The sequence below is a fragment of the Bactrocera tryoni genome, chromosome 5, assembly GCF_016617805.1.
Source record: "Bactrocera tryoni isolate S06 chromosome 5, CSIRO_BtryS06_freeze2, whole genome shotgun sequence".
Taxonomy (NCBI): Eukaryota; Metazoa; Arthropoda; class Insecta; order Diptera; family Tephritidae; genus Bactrocera; species Bactrocera tryoni.
In genome coordinates, this window is record NC_052503.1 from 34,136,118 (window position 1) to 34,153,138 (window position 17,021).

At 37.4% G+C, this 17,021-nt stretch overlaps 1 protein-coding gene across 1 annotated transcript in view; it reads right to left on the reverse strand.

Annotated features, from left to right (window-relative positions):
- Positions 1 to 16,777, reverse strand: part of LOC120778944 (homeobox protein araucan-like) — a 133,440-nt gene extending 116,663 nt beyond the window's left edge. The window contains exon 1 of the mRNA XM_040111005.1: positions 15,307 to 16,777. Coding sequence (XP_039966939.1) covers positions 15,307 to 15,357 — 51 coding nt within the window. The 5' untranslated portion in view covers positions 15,358 to 16,777. The remainder of the gene's footprint in view (positions 1 to 15,306) is intronic.
- Positions 16,778 to 17,021: the final 244 nt, after the last annotated feature.

The window sequence follows — 17,021 nt, forward strand, 5'->3', positions numbered from 1 at the left end:
TAACGGATGACAACTAATCACGCCACAGTTTTTGGACATGCGTGTTTGTGGTTGACCTTTAATCGAAAATGTCGGTAAGCTCACACATAATTAATATCGGAATATTCGTAAGTCTGGTTTTTCCATACACCTATCGTGACATATATTGGTCAATATATGAGTTATCTTAATTAAACTTAGATCAAATGTATTTTTGGTAATAACATGCTGCAATACCAAAACTTAATAAAATCAGGTCCATCCTACCATATTCCTCATATATGTACCTAATATAAGAATTTCAACCTTCAGGTTAACTTTATACCGTATATGACAGTCAGTGTGTAAGATGTCATAACAACATTAAGTGACCCTTTAATTCTGGAAGTCTATGCACTACAAATAATGATTTTCGTTATTCCAGGAGCCAGTCTTCCAAATACATATATAACGTGTGATCCAAGTAGAGGTACTTTTTTCAATAGCCTCTTTTTGACAGTGCTGACAGTATTCCGGGCGCTTCGCTTAAGTCATGGTCAACATAATCGGTCTTATGAGCGTACTATTCGCTACACCATCACCCAACTTGAGACACAGCATTCATTATTGAATAATATTCGATCAAATAGCCAACGCCCAGCACGCAGTGAAGAAAATATAGTAGCAGCTAAGAGTGTACACGAAGACCGTGGGGAGCCGATTCGGAGCCGTTCACATCAACTCGGACTGAGGAATGGAACGACGTGAGGCATTTTACGTCAAGATCTTTAATTGAAAGCGTACAAAACACAGTGTTGTGCAAGAACTGAAGCCGATCGACCTTTCCAAGCGACATCGCTTCGCTTTATGGGCTCTTGAAAATTTTCAAGAAGATCAGACATTTTCGAGCAAAACTTTGTTCAGCGATGAGGCCTTCTTCCAGCTCAATGGGTATGTAATCAAGCAAAAGTGCTGCATTTGGGACGAAGAGCTATCTGCAGTGATTCAAGAGCTGTAATTTCATCCAGAAAAAACAAGGGTTTAGTTTGGTGTATGAGCCGGCGAAAAAATCGGTTCATATTTCTTCAAAAATGACGCCAGTGAGATCGTAATCGTCAATGACAATCATTATCGCGCCATGATATCCAACAATTTGATGCGTAAAATTGAATCTCGTCATCTCGGCGACATCATGGATTTATTGAAGAAGCACTTCGGGAGCAGGTAATTTCGCGTTTTGATCCGGTGGATTGGCCACGAATATCGAATGATATCACACCGTTAGACTTTTTCCTGTGCAAAGTCTAAAGCCTATGGGTCCCGCTGCGATTCAGACCTTTGAGCAAAACATCATGCGTGTCATTCGCTAGTTATCGGTCGAAATACTCGAACGAAAATTGAACTCAGCGGATGGATTATTTGAGATGTAGCCACGGCCGACATTTGAAAGAGAAAATATTGAAGAAGTAATGCCAAAGAATGTTCTTTAAAATGATAGTAAACATTCCCCTTTCAATTAGAAGTTTCTTTGTTTTTTCTTTGAAAAAATAGGGAACATCGAAATGGATCTCCCTTTTAGATATATTGTGTGTGTGTTATCCTAACAAAATTGCTAGAAACATGTTTTCGTCATTACTCTATTGATATATTATACATCTAATATTGCTTAAAACTTAAGTTTTCTATGAGAATGGAGCATCTGCAGTATTTAATAAAACTCGTTGTTTGATTTCTAATCGGGCTACATCCATGCATATAAAATGATAGTATCGCTATAGTATTTATCATAATTTTCTGTAATTAAATTTGAGCTATCCAAAGGAAGAAACTCAGTTCATTGTTCTTTCAGACGGTGGAAAACTATATAATTAGTACGAACCCTAATCTTAATCTTAATGCAACTTCAGCAGTTTTCTGATATTAGGAATGGTAAAGTTTTCCATTCAAAGACGTGGTTTTGTTAGATCACTGACAGGTTCCGGATCACGGAGGTTCCGGCTAATTCGCGAAACGTGTCCAATCATTCAAATCGATATCTTGGTCTAAAAAATTACGCTCTCTCAATTATATTGATAACTAACATATTGGCCAATATTTGCGGCCGGATGTTCGAAAACCTTAATATTAGGTATAAGGAAGGTACTGACCTGATTCAACCCATTTTGCTACATAGAATTACTACCATCAGGAAAAGGGTCTAGATAAATTCCAATAGCATATCTCCCGCATTAACCGATATTTTTGGTAAAAAGTCAGCTATACGTACTGGATTTACTTATTCAGTACCTAGAGGCTTGAACAATTTTGGTTAGACTTAGTTTTAGTTTTAGGTGATACGTACAACCGTTAGATGAACGAAACTATTATACTCTTTGGCAACATGTTAGAAGAGTATAAAAACTGTTCGCTTATACTTATGTACACAAGCGGACAGACGTACGTCAGTTCGTCATATTGATCATTAATAGTTACACTTTATAGGGTAACCAAAATTACCACTGGGTGTTAAAAACTTAATATATCCTGTTCAGGGTATAAAAGAGCTAAATTTCCTACACACTTTTCTATTGAAGAAAGCTTTAAATACTTGTTACCATAATTTGAAGCTTAAAACCCAGTTCAGTATGGAACGTATGTAGCTCCTCTTCCTATTCTATTATGCTTTAATTGTTTTATTCCGCATTTTCTTCTGTGCTTCACTGCAACGGTCCAAGTTTTTACCAAAGTTCATTGTTCGTTTTACATTTATTTCTTCTTGTGCTAGGGAAAAATAGTCATTTGCAAGTTTTTCTTGACCTTCTATTATTCTTAATACTTTCTCTCTGTAGAAGTTCAACATGCAAAGTCTTTTAATTCCTTTGTTGACCAAATAAACAAGAGTTCTTTTGCTGAAGTTGTCAAGCTTTGATACTTGCAAGCTTGCAAATGAATTTTCCACTGAATTTAAGAGAGACTTAAATTAAATTTTAGTATATTCAGATGCAGACTGTATAAATATGCCACAATATCCGTATACAAAAAACTCAAGCGGCATTTTTTTCTCATTTCACTTTGCAAGCGACAAATTGTTTGAAAGTGACTTGGAATTTCAGAACATTGCACTGTCGCCTGAAAATTAATATCGATTATTTTGCAACGAAAAAGTGCAACACAAATGAGTGTAAAATAACTGTAAATGGGGCGCCGCACACAGCAAGAGTAAACACAACGCGCTTACGGCATTGCAACACGCACTACAATTGAGTCATATCATTCCTGCCACACTCAAATTTACACACACCAATGTATTACTTAGTATACGTATAGAAAAATGGTTGCAAGCCCTGGCAGACTCTAGTTTTGCTATTTACCATACATGATCTTATATTAAAATTTTGAGGTTTCGTCAGGTTTGTGCGCTGACGCTCTACGCCAATAAAGAAGAAGAAGATGTGAGGTTTTAGCTCAATCAGAAGCTATACTAAAGGAATCCTGCGACCTTGGGTAAAAAATGTTTATTTGCAAAATTCGTTTTTGTTATTCAACATTTGTTATACGATTTGTCCAATGCTTCAAAATAGGCCCACGTATGCAGTCCACTTGAGTGATTGTCGGTTGAGCTTCGGAATGAAGTTATGGAGAGATGTATCACCCATTGTAACATTTCGGAGCAAAGAACCGACTCCATCCAAAATTATTTTTTGTTTTTCTTTTCTTTTCTTACCATAAGATCCGTCAGGAACGGGAAGGACCTCTCCAAACCGTTCGATTCCACGAGGTTTCAGACAAGGAGACTCAAGTGACTTCTTCAATCTGCATAGCTAAACAGTAAAGCTACACTCTTCTATAAGATTATACAGTTGCTTAGTTCTGCTTTCTCCAGACTAGATAAGGAAACGAGGAGAAGATGAAATATCTCCTGTCATCAAACAAAGAATCGTCGCACACGCGACTTGCCTCCCATGTCACTGTTGACAGTCATAACTTCGAAGTCGTCGATAATTTCATCTAACTTGGAGCCAGTATTAACACCAAAAACAACGTCAGCCTCGAAATTCAACGCAGAATAACACTTCCCAACAGCTGCTACTTCTCAATGAGTAGGAAACTGACCGAAAGGTCTCTTAAGATAAAAGTTTTCATCAGATTGATTCTTCTTCGTCTCTTGTTGGAAATTATTTTATGAGAAACTTAGTCGAGCAGATTTTTTATGTTTGAGCAAATTATTATGAATGTTTTTCGTGGAACACAAGCTGGTTAAGCAGCAGCCCCAATCATTTGAAGGATATTAATGTGAGGTTTCTTAACGCAAAACTATAAAGCTTCTTTAAAGCACTTATTTTCGGTTCAAGTCCAATCAGATACTCAGTTTTGAATTTATTTCTTTAAGAAGAAGTGGTAAACTACTCCCTCTTAATCCGATTTATAATTTTACAAACAATTTTTTAAGTCAAAAATTTTAATAAATTTCATTAATGATATCCCATTGAAGAAAAAACAGTTTCAAAACCCAAAAAATTTCTGAAAAAAAAATTTTTAAGTGCCTACAAAGTATCTTCTAAGCATCAATTTTTGACTAAATTTTCATAGAAGGAAAACCACAATATTTCTCACAGGGCTATATACTTGTCCAATTGCGCTGGTATTTGTTTGTATGTAAAATGTATGTGTTGTGTAGGTGTGTTACGTTTGCGTTGTGCGTTCGGGGAAGTTGACAAACATCGAAAAAATAACGCAAATAGCAAACGCAGCAAAAAGGCGAGACTTACAAAAAGTTGGTCAAAAAAGTCCGCAATTTGCAAAGAGGCGAAAGTAAACAAGCCGCTTGACCGTAGCTGATATCCATATCCCTGCTACCCCCAACCACTTGCCAACTACTTGTGTCATCCATTCGACAGCGCACCTCTGACACAGCGGGGGTTGAATTTGTTTTTGCAATTTGTTGTTTACGCTTGCGTGTCTTATTGTTTATAAGTAATTTTTAAGGTTGTTATTGTGGTTGTTGTTGTTGTGCATATTATTGCTTTAGTGATTTTTTCATTGTATTATTCTATAATATTCCGTTTTGTTTGCCACTTATGAGCAACCTTGTAGGCTGTTGTGGTTAGGCGCGTTTTGCTGCTGTGGTTGTTGTTATTGCGTTGGCGTCAAACAACAAAAAACAACGGCACAAATAAAAGTAAGTCAGTGTGTCACAGGCCGAAGAATTAGGCAGCACATAGGCATATGTATGTACATATGTATGTAAGCATATAATATGTTTACCAACAACAATGAATGCAAAATTGGACACAAATTTACACTTTCGAGTAGCTTAAGTGCGCACTTCTATTATTTTTATAAATATTTGTCCATATTCGTAATAAGTTGAGCTCTTTTTTCAAATTTTTGTGTGCCAACTTTCTTTTATCATGTACACTGACATAATTGAATATTTGTTTCGGGCGGAGCTTTAACTTTTACCGCAAACTTTTAAAAGTGAAATAAATATATGTATGTATGTACATATGTATATAAGTATATGTACATGTGTGCTTCTTCAAACCTCACAATAAGTATAGGTAACACATGTAACCAGGTAATTGAAATTGTGAATGTGTAGGTCAGCAGCTAGATTGGACCTCTGATGACTCTTATGGGCCTTAAGAGGCCCATTGTAAAACTGCCGGCACTAACTCAGTCTCTTATGCCTTTTCTGAACCACCCTGTGCTCCTGATGAAATTTATCAGTGCAAAAAGTTTTTTCTATGCCTCAACCAAAAGTTTCGCTTCTTTTCCCATACAAAGCTTTGCATTCGCATTGAAGATGTTTTATAGTCTTCCCTTCTTCTACCTACTGATTGCTTCTAAAATAGTCAGTGTATGATCTACCAAGTCTGCCAATTAAACAATCATCTGTTAGCACTCGTACTAGAGTTCTTATGTTATTCCTTTAGGATTTTAATAGTCGGCATGTGCAGCCCATATTCCATTCATGCCACGTTTGTCTGCTTCTTGAATAAGTTAGTTATTGACTGCAAATATACTCAGTTTTTCATATAACATACGAGTACATACAGACATATTTGTCGATCAAATTGCTACAAGTAGACAGAGGCATAAAAACTCTATATTTTTCATAGTCTAATGGTAGAGTGATGCCTGCCATGGCTAGTTCATCTGTTTCGTAGTTACCAAGAATATCACTAGGTCCTGGAACCCATTGCTGGTTTATCGTGAAATAGGATGTTAAATCCAGCAGGACATCAAGATCCACTAGGACTTCAAGAAAAATTTCTAGAATTATTGCTATGCTTAGCTGCTCATGCTATACATGCCAGAGCTGTAGCACATGAACATTTTAATTTGCTCTGCACTTCATTTTTGGCTATCGCTACAGCTATAGTTTTCACTGTTGGATTTTGAGCGACAACTATGCATTTTTTTTGCTGTTCATGGGATCAGAGTCCCATACTTTTGAACACTGATTCTTATGTAGAATTTAACGAGGAATCGAAATAAAAGTCAATTTTGAAAAAAAGTTGGTGGAAAAGCACAAAAAACCGGGTTTTTGGAAGAAAAAATGTTCTTTTTTTGGATTTTGAAAATATGTTTATCAGAAAGCTGCGATTTTGTTACATAAAACTAGATAAGTTCAAAATTTGTTTCACTCAATTTTGAGGTCGTTAAAAAATAAAAGAAAGAGTAATTTTTTGTTTGATCTCAATTTGAATTGCGCGCCAAAAAACAATGAACCAACTTTGACCACTAAAATGTTAAAAGATATTCTTCTTTTGGTCTGTATTATGATATTCTAAAGTTTAGTCAAAATCGGAGAACCACGGGTAAAAAGCCATGTCGCCAATTGATAGAATGGCCTATATATAAATGGTCAGTATGTTGTGCTGAGTCGATTTAGCCATGTCCGTCTGTCTGTCAGTGTGTCTGTCTGTATATACTTATACGAACTAGTCCCTCAGTTTTAAGATATCGTATTGAAATTTTGCAAACGTCATTTTCTCCTCAAGAAGCTGCTCTTTTGTCGGAACTGCCGATATCGGACCGCTATAACATATAGCTGAACCATCGGAATTAGGTTCTTGTATGGAAAATTTTCTCATTTGACAAGATATACATATTAACGAAATTTGGTATAGATTATTTTTTAAGGCCACAATGTAATCTCCGAAGAAATTGTTCAGATCGGAGTACAATAGCATATAGCTTCCATACAAACTGAACACTTAGTTTCTAACAGAAATGCACCTGTGAAGGATATTTAGCTTCGGTGTAACCGAAGTTAACGTTTTTTCTTGTTTTTTATTTCAGAGGATCCATCTCAGAGATATAATGATCACCGCAAAACGTTTTTTTTTTTGAGAGGAGCTCCCAGAGATAAGATGTAGTTCCTTTCCAAATAAATATTAAATCGTAAAATATAGTTTAGAAATACAATTGTAATACTTATTCGTACAAATTTTTGGATCAATAAATTTAAAACTGTGCTCCGAAAAAATACTATAAAATTCGCTTTTTTCGGCTTTCTATCTGTATATAACCCCTTAATGGTGGCATAACTTCTAGAGTTCTGTGTTTTCTAGTGAACAGTAGTAACTTGGTCTTGCTAACATTTAAGTTTAGTCCGCACGACTCAACGATTTGTGTTGCTTAATATTGTTGTTAAGGTTCGCGAGAGTATTTGGGAACTTACCTCTGACCTAAACCGCCACATCTTCAGCGTAGGCCATAATAATACACCTTCTTCTTTTTTAGATCTCAAAATATTAAAATTAAATATGCGCAGTTTTTTTCATAAACAGAGAGAGTAGAGCTGAATATATGTAAGTGAAATCAATCCAGATTTATCGATAGAGATAATCCGAAGACTCAACCGGCTCTAATCTGGATAAAGCGTTCCATAATATGGGTATAAAATTGTTTTCTTGTCCGCAATGTGTTTTAGCGTTAAAATTGAATGAAATTCAGAACTGACCGTGCTCTAGCCCAAATTCAACTAATCTTCAAACCCGTTATTGATAAATTTTGGGAAGCTCTTTAACACTACTAAATATATTGAATTGAAAGTTAGTTTTGTTTAAGTTATTTCATCGAGCTACTCCTTAGAATTGTGGCATCAGCCTTGTTATACCATAAATATAACAGCCCGGCTGAAAAGTTTGTAGGTTGATACATATGTATGTGGATAATACGACTAATTTTGGGTGAAGCAGCTTGTGTTAGTTTACAAAATATGGATCAAAAAGAATTGCTTGTGTTAATAAAGCATTGGTTTTTGGAGAAAAATACTGTTGAAGCCAATGTTTGGATTGATGTACTTTATTTGGGCTCTGCACCTGGGACATCAACCGTAATCTCCAGATATGGCCCCCAGTGAATATTTCCTGTTCTTCTCAAGAGAATGCTCATTGCAAAGACATTTAACAGCAATGAAGTGGAAACGCAGAAATTCAGACTTATTTTAGAGGCTTTAGACAATTGTATTATAAAAATGGTATTGAAAAAACTTTTGACCGCTATAAACTGTTTCTCCCTCGAAAATAACAATTTAATTAATAAAATCAAATCTTATAATTTTTTGCTTTTCATTTTAAGCCTACGAGCTTTTCAGTCCACCTGGTAGTTTTAAACCCGCTCCAAAAGGTTAGACCATTTTCAGAGAAGACATAAATATACGCGTAGATATGGGAAAATGTTTCTAATAGCTTTTCCTCTCATTAAGAGGCGTTCCTTAAAATTGTCTTCTTTTTTGTTTGAAGCCGTTATTTATATTTCGAGGACTACTCTACTACTAAGACTACTCTACTACTAAGCAATAAAAATAATGAATTAAAACATTGGCTTGCAACCTGGCAACCATTTATCAATCTAACTTACTTTTAATCACATGCAACCAATACAAATCAATTGAGCTTAGATTTAGTTTACTCAAATAAACAAGTGCTTGTCCATATATATTTAAATACGAACACAAGCATGTACAAATATTTCCTCCGCTCAGTTTTAGCTGTCAATATGCTCCACTCATTAACACACACATATCAGCCAACGCGCCACCACTCGCCTGCTCATGCAACTAATAACGTCACCACTGTTGCATGTGAATTCATAGTGACATATTGAATAACTTGAAGACTACAGAATGTGGTGAGTGCATCATGTCTGTTATAGCGGCCTAAGCAATAAATAAAAACCAAATCAAGTCGAGCAAGAACCGATGAAACTTAAATTAACTGAACTCCAAATGCGAAGCCAAGTCAAGTGAACTAAGTAAGTACGTAAGTAAGTGACTGGCTGTGAACCCAAACGCTAGTCAAGCACCACCATCAAGTCGGCTAAAGTCAAGTCACTTCACTTTAAACTGTGAACTGGCGAGGCGCAGTGCATCGATGAATGAATGATTTACGATGTTCCTTGGAAAAACTACTCTGAATAATTTATTGATAAATTGTGAAAGCGAAAAACCGGCAACCGGCAAGCGGCAAGCGGCAATGCCCACTTGCATACGGGATGTGGAGCCAGCCCACAATGAGCAGGAAATAAAAAAATACTATACACACATACATGCATATACATTTGTATGTGTGTGTGTTTGTATTAAACAAGTCGGCTCAGAACAGCCCAACCCACCGTTACAGCAAAAGCAAGCCAACCAAGTAAGCAAGCAGTCGGATAGCCTTGCGTCAGCCAGCCAGCAAGCTGCAACATCATCAGCGCCAACGATCAGCCGGCATTCACTTTTGGCATGAAAAACTTCAAATTGGAATGCAGCAGAAAATGTCAATGCGAATTCCCATCGCATGCTCATAACAGCCTAGCAGCCAGCCAGCCATCCAGCGTCCGCAGCTGAGCCAGCAATTCGCTCGTTGCTGCAATTGCTGCTCGTACTTCCTTCACAGCTCTAGCTGTGGAGTGGCGCGAGGTTGTGGCAGCGTGCGACGTGATTCCAATAAAATCGTGTGATATTTTTGTGCGATCGCATTCGCAACTACCTGCAACACTTATGCCTATTGCAACAACTGTCATAACACACACGCACACACACACACACAATGATTGTGGTTGAATATGCTGCAGTCTATCAGCAGTCATACAAATGGCATTTGTGGCGTGCAACAATGCGCTGTGCAGTAGCTGATCGTGCCACTCAACTTCGACGACACAACAATTCGGACTGTAGCTTCACTTCAGCTGTCATTGCGGATTGTTAGTACATGAATGTATGCGTGTGTATGGGTCCCTTTGCAGGGTTGCAGGGCCCAGAGGACTCATAAATATTCTGTGCGGATGCTTGTCAAAAATGCATGATGGAATTATGACAGATCGTTATGATTAGCACGTTGCGATGTGCGTGATATGCCGTGGCACAGTGATGATGACAAGTGATCGTCAACGTTCCTCAGCGATCAGCGATCAGCGACTTTGGTGCGTGATCACATTGATTTCGTGGCATTACATGAATTTTTTGCCCGGTGGTTAAAGGACATACAAGTTGTTGGAGTGGCGCGCAATTTAATTGAGTAGCGTTCTCATAGGGCGCATGCATTGTAAGCATTTGAACATAATTATTTGCTTTTTATGAAAGAGTTGGTATGATGTAAACAAACAAGTGAATTAATATTCTCAGGCATTCCAAATGCTATGTGCGCTAATTTCTCAGTAGTATGACAATTTCATTTTTGGTTTTGCATCAAAGGCCTTCCCAATGGTAGTAAATAAATATCCATTTGATTTTTACACCTTTTTAAGTCTGGCAGGCTTATTTTATGCGGCAGAGTAGCGTTAAGCGTACGATCAAATTTGCCTTTTTCTAGTTTTACGCTTGGGAATCATTTTCAGCACACAAAAGCATGTGCAAATATTGTAACTTATTATGAATGCTTAGAATTTGAGGTGATTTTTTTTATCAATAACCCATTCCAAGCCCATATCAACAAACATATATTTTTCTCTGAGTTTAGGGGGTGTTTTAACACCAAAAAGCCCCCCGTGGTTCCGCCACTGGCTGATGATATTAACCGAGTTACCTACTGAGAGTTTATTTACTGCTTGCTTGCATAACTGAACGCAATGCGACTTCGTATTGGCGCTACGGATGGCCTAATTGTCACTTTTCTAGCCACTGGAAGGTTTTAGGCTTGCTGGTTACAGCAGAAGCTCACTTCTCCCCAAAGCCTTCTGTTATGCTAAAAATTTCGGGGTGAAAAACTAAATTGTAGTTATTTAGTTTGAAACTACCTTCTGCCTATAGTTTACTAGCCCTCACCTGTTTTTTTCACCATTTGATTCATTGGTGAATATTTAGATTTCGCCGTAGGTTTTCGCTGTCTTTTACATAACTCTCAACAGGGTACGTTAAGTTTGCCACGAATTTTGTAGCAACCAGAAGAATACAATAGTCGTGTTTTCATATGAGTACCTGCCGACGACGGCCATCAAAACAATGCGTTGCTCCAAAAAACGCTCCAAATAATACCTGCTCTCTGCAAATATTATTTGATTCAAATTGGTCAGATGTAAGGGACACCTTTTTCACTTAGGTCTGGATCGAGGCCGACCTAAAACCTCTGCCGTGCTGTGGGTGGTGGCCTGTGCGCTGTGCGACTCCACTCTGAACTGAATTTTCAATTTTACCTGCCTTTAGGTTTAAACCACAGCCACTACAAATCTCCCCAAAGGGCCAATCCCAATGAGCAGATTGGAGCGAACTCCAAGAGCTTCCCGTGTTACCAAATTTAAGTTTCCAGTCAAACCTTGTAGCTTTTCCTATTATAAATTGGGCAGTCGTCAAATTCAATGACTGGCGACATTTGTCGCTTGAACTTCAAATGTCTTTTTATTGAAAGGAATCTCATTCAAAGCCTATAATATCAGTTCAAGCTGAATATTATAGCACTATTTCTGACAAGACTGTGCTGAAATTTCAAGGCAAGCCAAAAAACAGACACAGTGCATATTTGATTTTAGTCGGCTCTTACGACAAGCATACCGGACCGTACCGTAAGGGCTCAGAAGGATACATCGCAGACCCTATAATATATACATATAAAAGACCAGCGTGATGAGCTGGGTCGATTTAGCTCGATGTCTGCGTATATGCCATCGTGAACTAGTCACCCCGTTTTTTGAGATATGAACTTCCAATTTGGCACTTATCCAAGTTTTACAAAAGGATAGGATTGTCTCTTTTAGAAGAATTTCATATGTTGGATATATGAGATTTTAGTATTATACAAAGATAGTCATAAATTCAGATGCATACGTCTATAAAAAGAGTTGTGCATGGCATTATCGAAAAAGTGCCGCACTAAACCCCCCTGATACAGGTGCAATGGACCTGCTTGTTGGAGATTTCAGGCGCATGAAAACTGCTTCAATAAAAGCTTTGGAGGTTAGCCTCGATATCTTGCCATTACACATTCAAGTGAACCGTGATGTAATCCTTAGGGACTAACTAATTTTTAGGTCCTTGGAGCCAGACTCGCCGTCACTAAGGGCGTGGTATAGCAATGGACCTTGTTAAAACATTTGAGCTAAACTGGAAATGCTAGGCGACCCATGAGGTAATAAACACAACGTTTTCATTCTTCAGTAGAGAAGATTAGACAATGAGTTATATAATAGACAGCGAAAACCAACGGCGAAATCTAAATATTCACCAACGAATCAAATGGTGAAAAAAAAACAGGTGAGGGCTAGTAAACTATAGGCAGAAGGTAGTTTCAAACTAAATAACTACAATTTAGTTTTTCACCCCGAAATTGTTAGCATAACAAAAGGCCTGGGGGAGAAGTGAGCTTCTGCTGTAACCAGCAAGCCTAAAACCATCTAGTGGCTAGAAAAGTGACAATTAGGCCATCCGTAGCGCCAATACGAATACGCATTGCGTTCCGATATGCAAGCAAGCAGTAACTAAACTCTGAGTAGGTAACTCGGTTAATATCATCAGCGTACCCAGTCATATAGGAATAGAAAGAAATGAAAAGGCAGATGAGTTGGCTCGGTAGGGGGTAGCTGGGAACACAATTCCCCTAAGCTGCCCCATACCATTCCGCTGCTTCAAGGGTCAGTGGACGCTGGAGGAACACCTCAGCTCTTGAAACATCAGCAAGACAATACATACCACAGAGATACTTTGTGTTAATGTTAATGGTGGACAGATCTTCTACTTCGAGACAAAAGGAAAATTAGTAGGAATACCTACCCTTAATATCCCACCTTCTAGAAGTGCATTCGACGAAATGAAGAGCATGCTCACAGCATGATGGGACGCTAAAACATTATCTTTGAGAATGCCCAGCCTTCAGCCGGATCCGACGTGATTTATTCCCCCAAAATATATATATTCCCTTAAAACGCTCTATTCAAATTATGTAAAATATTATGTTAAATACCATTTCAATCACATTTTGGCACAAAAAAGTAAGATGAGACATTTAAATATAACCATTTTTTCAAAAGACCTCGAAGCAAGACGACCTAAAAAAGGGTGCGTACATATGTAAGTATATATGAGATTCTTCGTATGAATAGTATGTTAATTAATTAATTTGGTAATTTTTATACGCCTTAAGATTTTCTCCATATTACCACGCCAACATATGTAATAAAGAATTATAATAATGTATAGAGATATTTCTATAAGGAACTTCTCTTATAAAATCCAAATTATAAATTTAATGTTGGTAGCTGAGAGCTGTAATAAACTATAAAACTTAGTATAACTTTCGTTTATTTTATTTATTTCACAGATAAATATTACTCATAGCTATGTATAAACGTGTATAAACCAAATTTGAGCATTCAGGGAAGGAAAATGTGTGACTTCGGAGGAAACGTAAAACGTAGTTCTCAACTAGAGAATGGTTAGAAATATATTGTGAGAAAAAAGCACACGTAAATTCTAATTAAATTTTCCGGGTACATGATATTTCAAAAAATGTGTTTTGCTAGGTTGGTAGAACTGTCCTTAATTACTATGAAATATGCGAGCGCGATCTGTCAACCAGTTTGTTTACAGCAGCCTCAGTAGTGCGTTGCGTTTTTTATAGTGGATAAAAATATCGAAGGAAGAATTTTTCTCAAATTATATATTTCTAACCAAATTTTGTTTGAGAAACCTTTACGAATGTTGGAAATAGCTTATGTTGATTCAGTTTTATCAAAAACATAAACCTACGAGTGGTACAAAGCCTTCAAAGAGAGATCGTTGAAGACAAGATATGAATGACTTTCGGCCTCTTCAACTGATGAAAATATTAATAAAGTGACGAATATGGTGCTTGAAAATCGTCAGGCAAGTGTAAGAGAGATGGAAAGATACCTCGACATCACTCGCGAATTCGTTCGAATGATTTTGGTGGATATTTATACCCTGAACAAGGTATATTAAGTTTGTCATGAAGTTTGTAACACCAAGAAGGAAGCGGTGGAGACCCTATAAAGTATATACGTATATATAAATGATCAGTATGTTGAGCTGAGTCGATTTAGCCATGTCCGTCTGTCTGTCCATCTGCCCGTCTGTCCTTCTGTCTGTATATATACGAACTAGTCCCTCAGTTTTTAAGATATCGTTTTTGCAAACGTCGTTTTCTCTTCAAGAAGCTGCTCATTTGTCGGAACGGCCGATATCGGATCGGAATCAAATGCTTGTATGAATAACTTTCACATTTGACAAGATATATTCACGAAATTTGGAATATATATTATTTTCTAAGGCAACAATGTAATCTCCGAAGAAATTGTTCAGATCGGTTAACTATAGCATATAGCTGCCATACAAACTGAACGATCGGAATCAAATGCTTGTATATGGATGTAACTTTCACATTTGACAAGATATATTTCACGATGTGCTCTTCCGATCTAGATTATTTTTTAAGGCAACATTGTAAAAAACTATAGCATATAGCTTCCATACAAACTGAACACATAGAAATGCAACCAAAGTTAACGTTTTTTCTTGTTTGGGTATGAAACGCGTTCTCTCGTAAAGTTGATCAAAGAAATACAACAAAATTCGCTGAAGGAACTAAAGGGGCTGAAAGGCATCCAAAAACGGCTTATGAAAAGTGTTTCGAGGACTGGAAAAATCGTTGACATAAGTGTCTTACATTTAGTGGGGATTACTTTGAAGGCGGGTTATGCTTATACTTACGCTTTAAAAGAGGCACGCTTTTTCTCTTTGTAAATAAGTAATAAATTATTCGTAAGTTTACTAAAAAAAGTCAAAATATCAATATTCTCCATTGCCAGAGCTTAACTCAATTAATTATATGAAAATAAGCAAATATAGTATAAATTTTCTTATGAGTTCAACTCAACTGTTTTAGTAACTATAATATATACCCATTTGCTATATGGGCTTACCTGATTCGCCGACGGATAACCGCAGCCATTATACTGCGCATAAGCAGCCATTATGCTAAGCTGACCACTACGGAAACAAAATATTGCACTTTTTTGTTTACAAATTTTATGAACTTCGTTTTGTTTACAAAATGTTTCAAGGACAAAAACTAAATGTGTGAATCATACAAATCGATAACTAATTTGTATAATAAAGCCATAATTTTTAGTTTACCGGTAAAAACCCACGCAAAGTTTGGCATATTATTTTACTGTTTGGGATTTTCTTTTTTTTTTTGTTTGTTGGTCTCAACAGAGAAGCGGCAATCTTTAATAGCTGTTATGCATTAATGTTCGCTTTCATTGGCGAATAACTGTTATTATTTTTTTTTTTTGCTATTCGTGTGCGCACGTTCACACTGCGTCATTAACATCGTTGCGACATTTTGCCACTATTTGCCATACCAAATGGCCGTTGGTCACAGATTGAACGCGCGCCCGTCGTTTAAGCCAAAAGCTGTTAGCTGTAAAATATATGCTAGTATTGTTTTTGTTTTTTGATAGTTTACTTGACATATGAATGCCATGTGTTACTGGCAACCTAAAACTTGTAGCTGTTCACACTTTGACAGGTCAGCATTCTAATGGCGCTGACTACTGGCGGTCGCTTGCTAAATAGTTGTTGTTGTTATTTTAGTTCACTTTTTTGTTGTGTTTTTGCTAATGTTGCTTTCGTTTTTGTAGTTTTTGCTGTTTCGTTTGACAGGGTCAAGGTTTTGGTGGACTGCCCGCATGCCCGCACACGCACACATTTACATGTGCTGAAAAGCAGTTTAACCACAAACTGAAGCCGGAGTCCGCACCGTCTGCTCTAATTAAAAAAACGCTTCACAAACTTGTCAACCGCCTGCAATATCAACAACAACAATACACGACTAAAACTTGTTTTTGGGGGTAATTTGACACTTTGACTGGCCAACTAGCCTGTGCTTTGGTTATTATTATAAACTTTTTGAACTCAAATTTTCGCTACTGTGGTCACATGATTTGTTGGCGCAAAAAAAAATTATTTTTATTTTTCTTCATTAGCTGACTTCAGTTTATATACATATGTATGTAAATTTGTATTTCTCGATTTGCAGCGTCGGCATTTTTATATTTTATTTAATTTCACTTGATAATATAACGCGCGTCAGTTCTTACATAGTTCAATACGCGCCCATAGCAAAATCATTAACTAATCAATCGTGACAGCAATAATAATTATTTCATAAGCTCGTCGGAAACCGCTCTGCCCAGCATACACTTGCAACTCTTGACCGTCGCTGTCGCTACTCAACTTCCGGTATTTTCCAAATGGAAAATCGCCCTTGCAACGCACTGCATTAGCGCTGAAGCAGGCGATCGGCGCAATGCAATCAACACAACCACACCCCTCACGTTGCCGCTGCTCTGCTATAGTATATAATAAAAGTCCATACAAAACGTCGCACTATAATCGTTGCTGCTACTGCTGTCGCTGCTCGTCAAACTCGTTTTCGCGTGCCCACACTTGCTCGCCGATGCGCGCCTATTCACGTTCGAGCACAAACTAGTTGCGAGTTCGTACAGGCGTTGTGCAGCGTTTGCCTTAACACAGCGCACTCAACACATGTCCAAACGATAAGAGCGTGCGCAAGCAACAGAGCGAGAGCGCAATATGTTGGCTCAAACGGCAGGAGAAAAATGTCAAATGC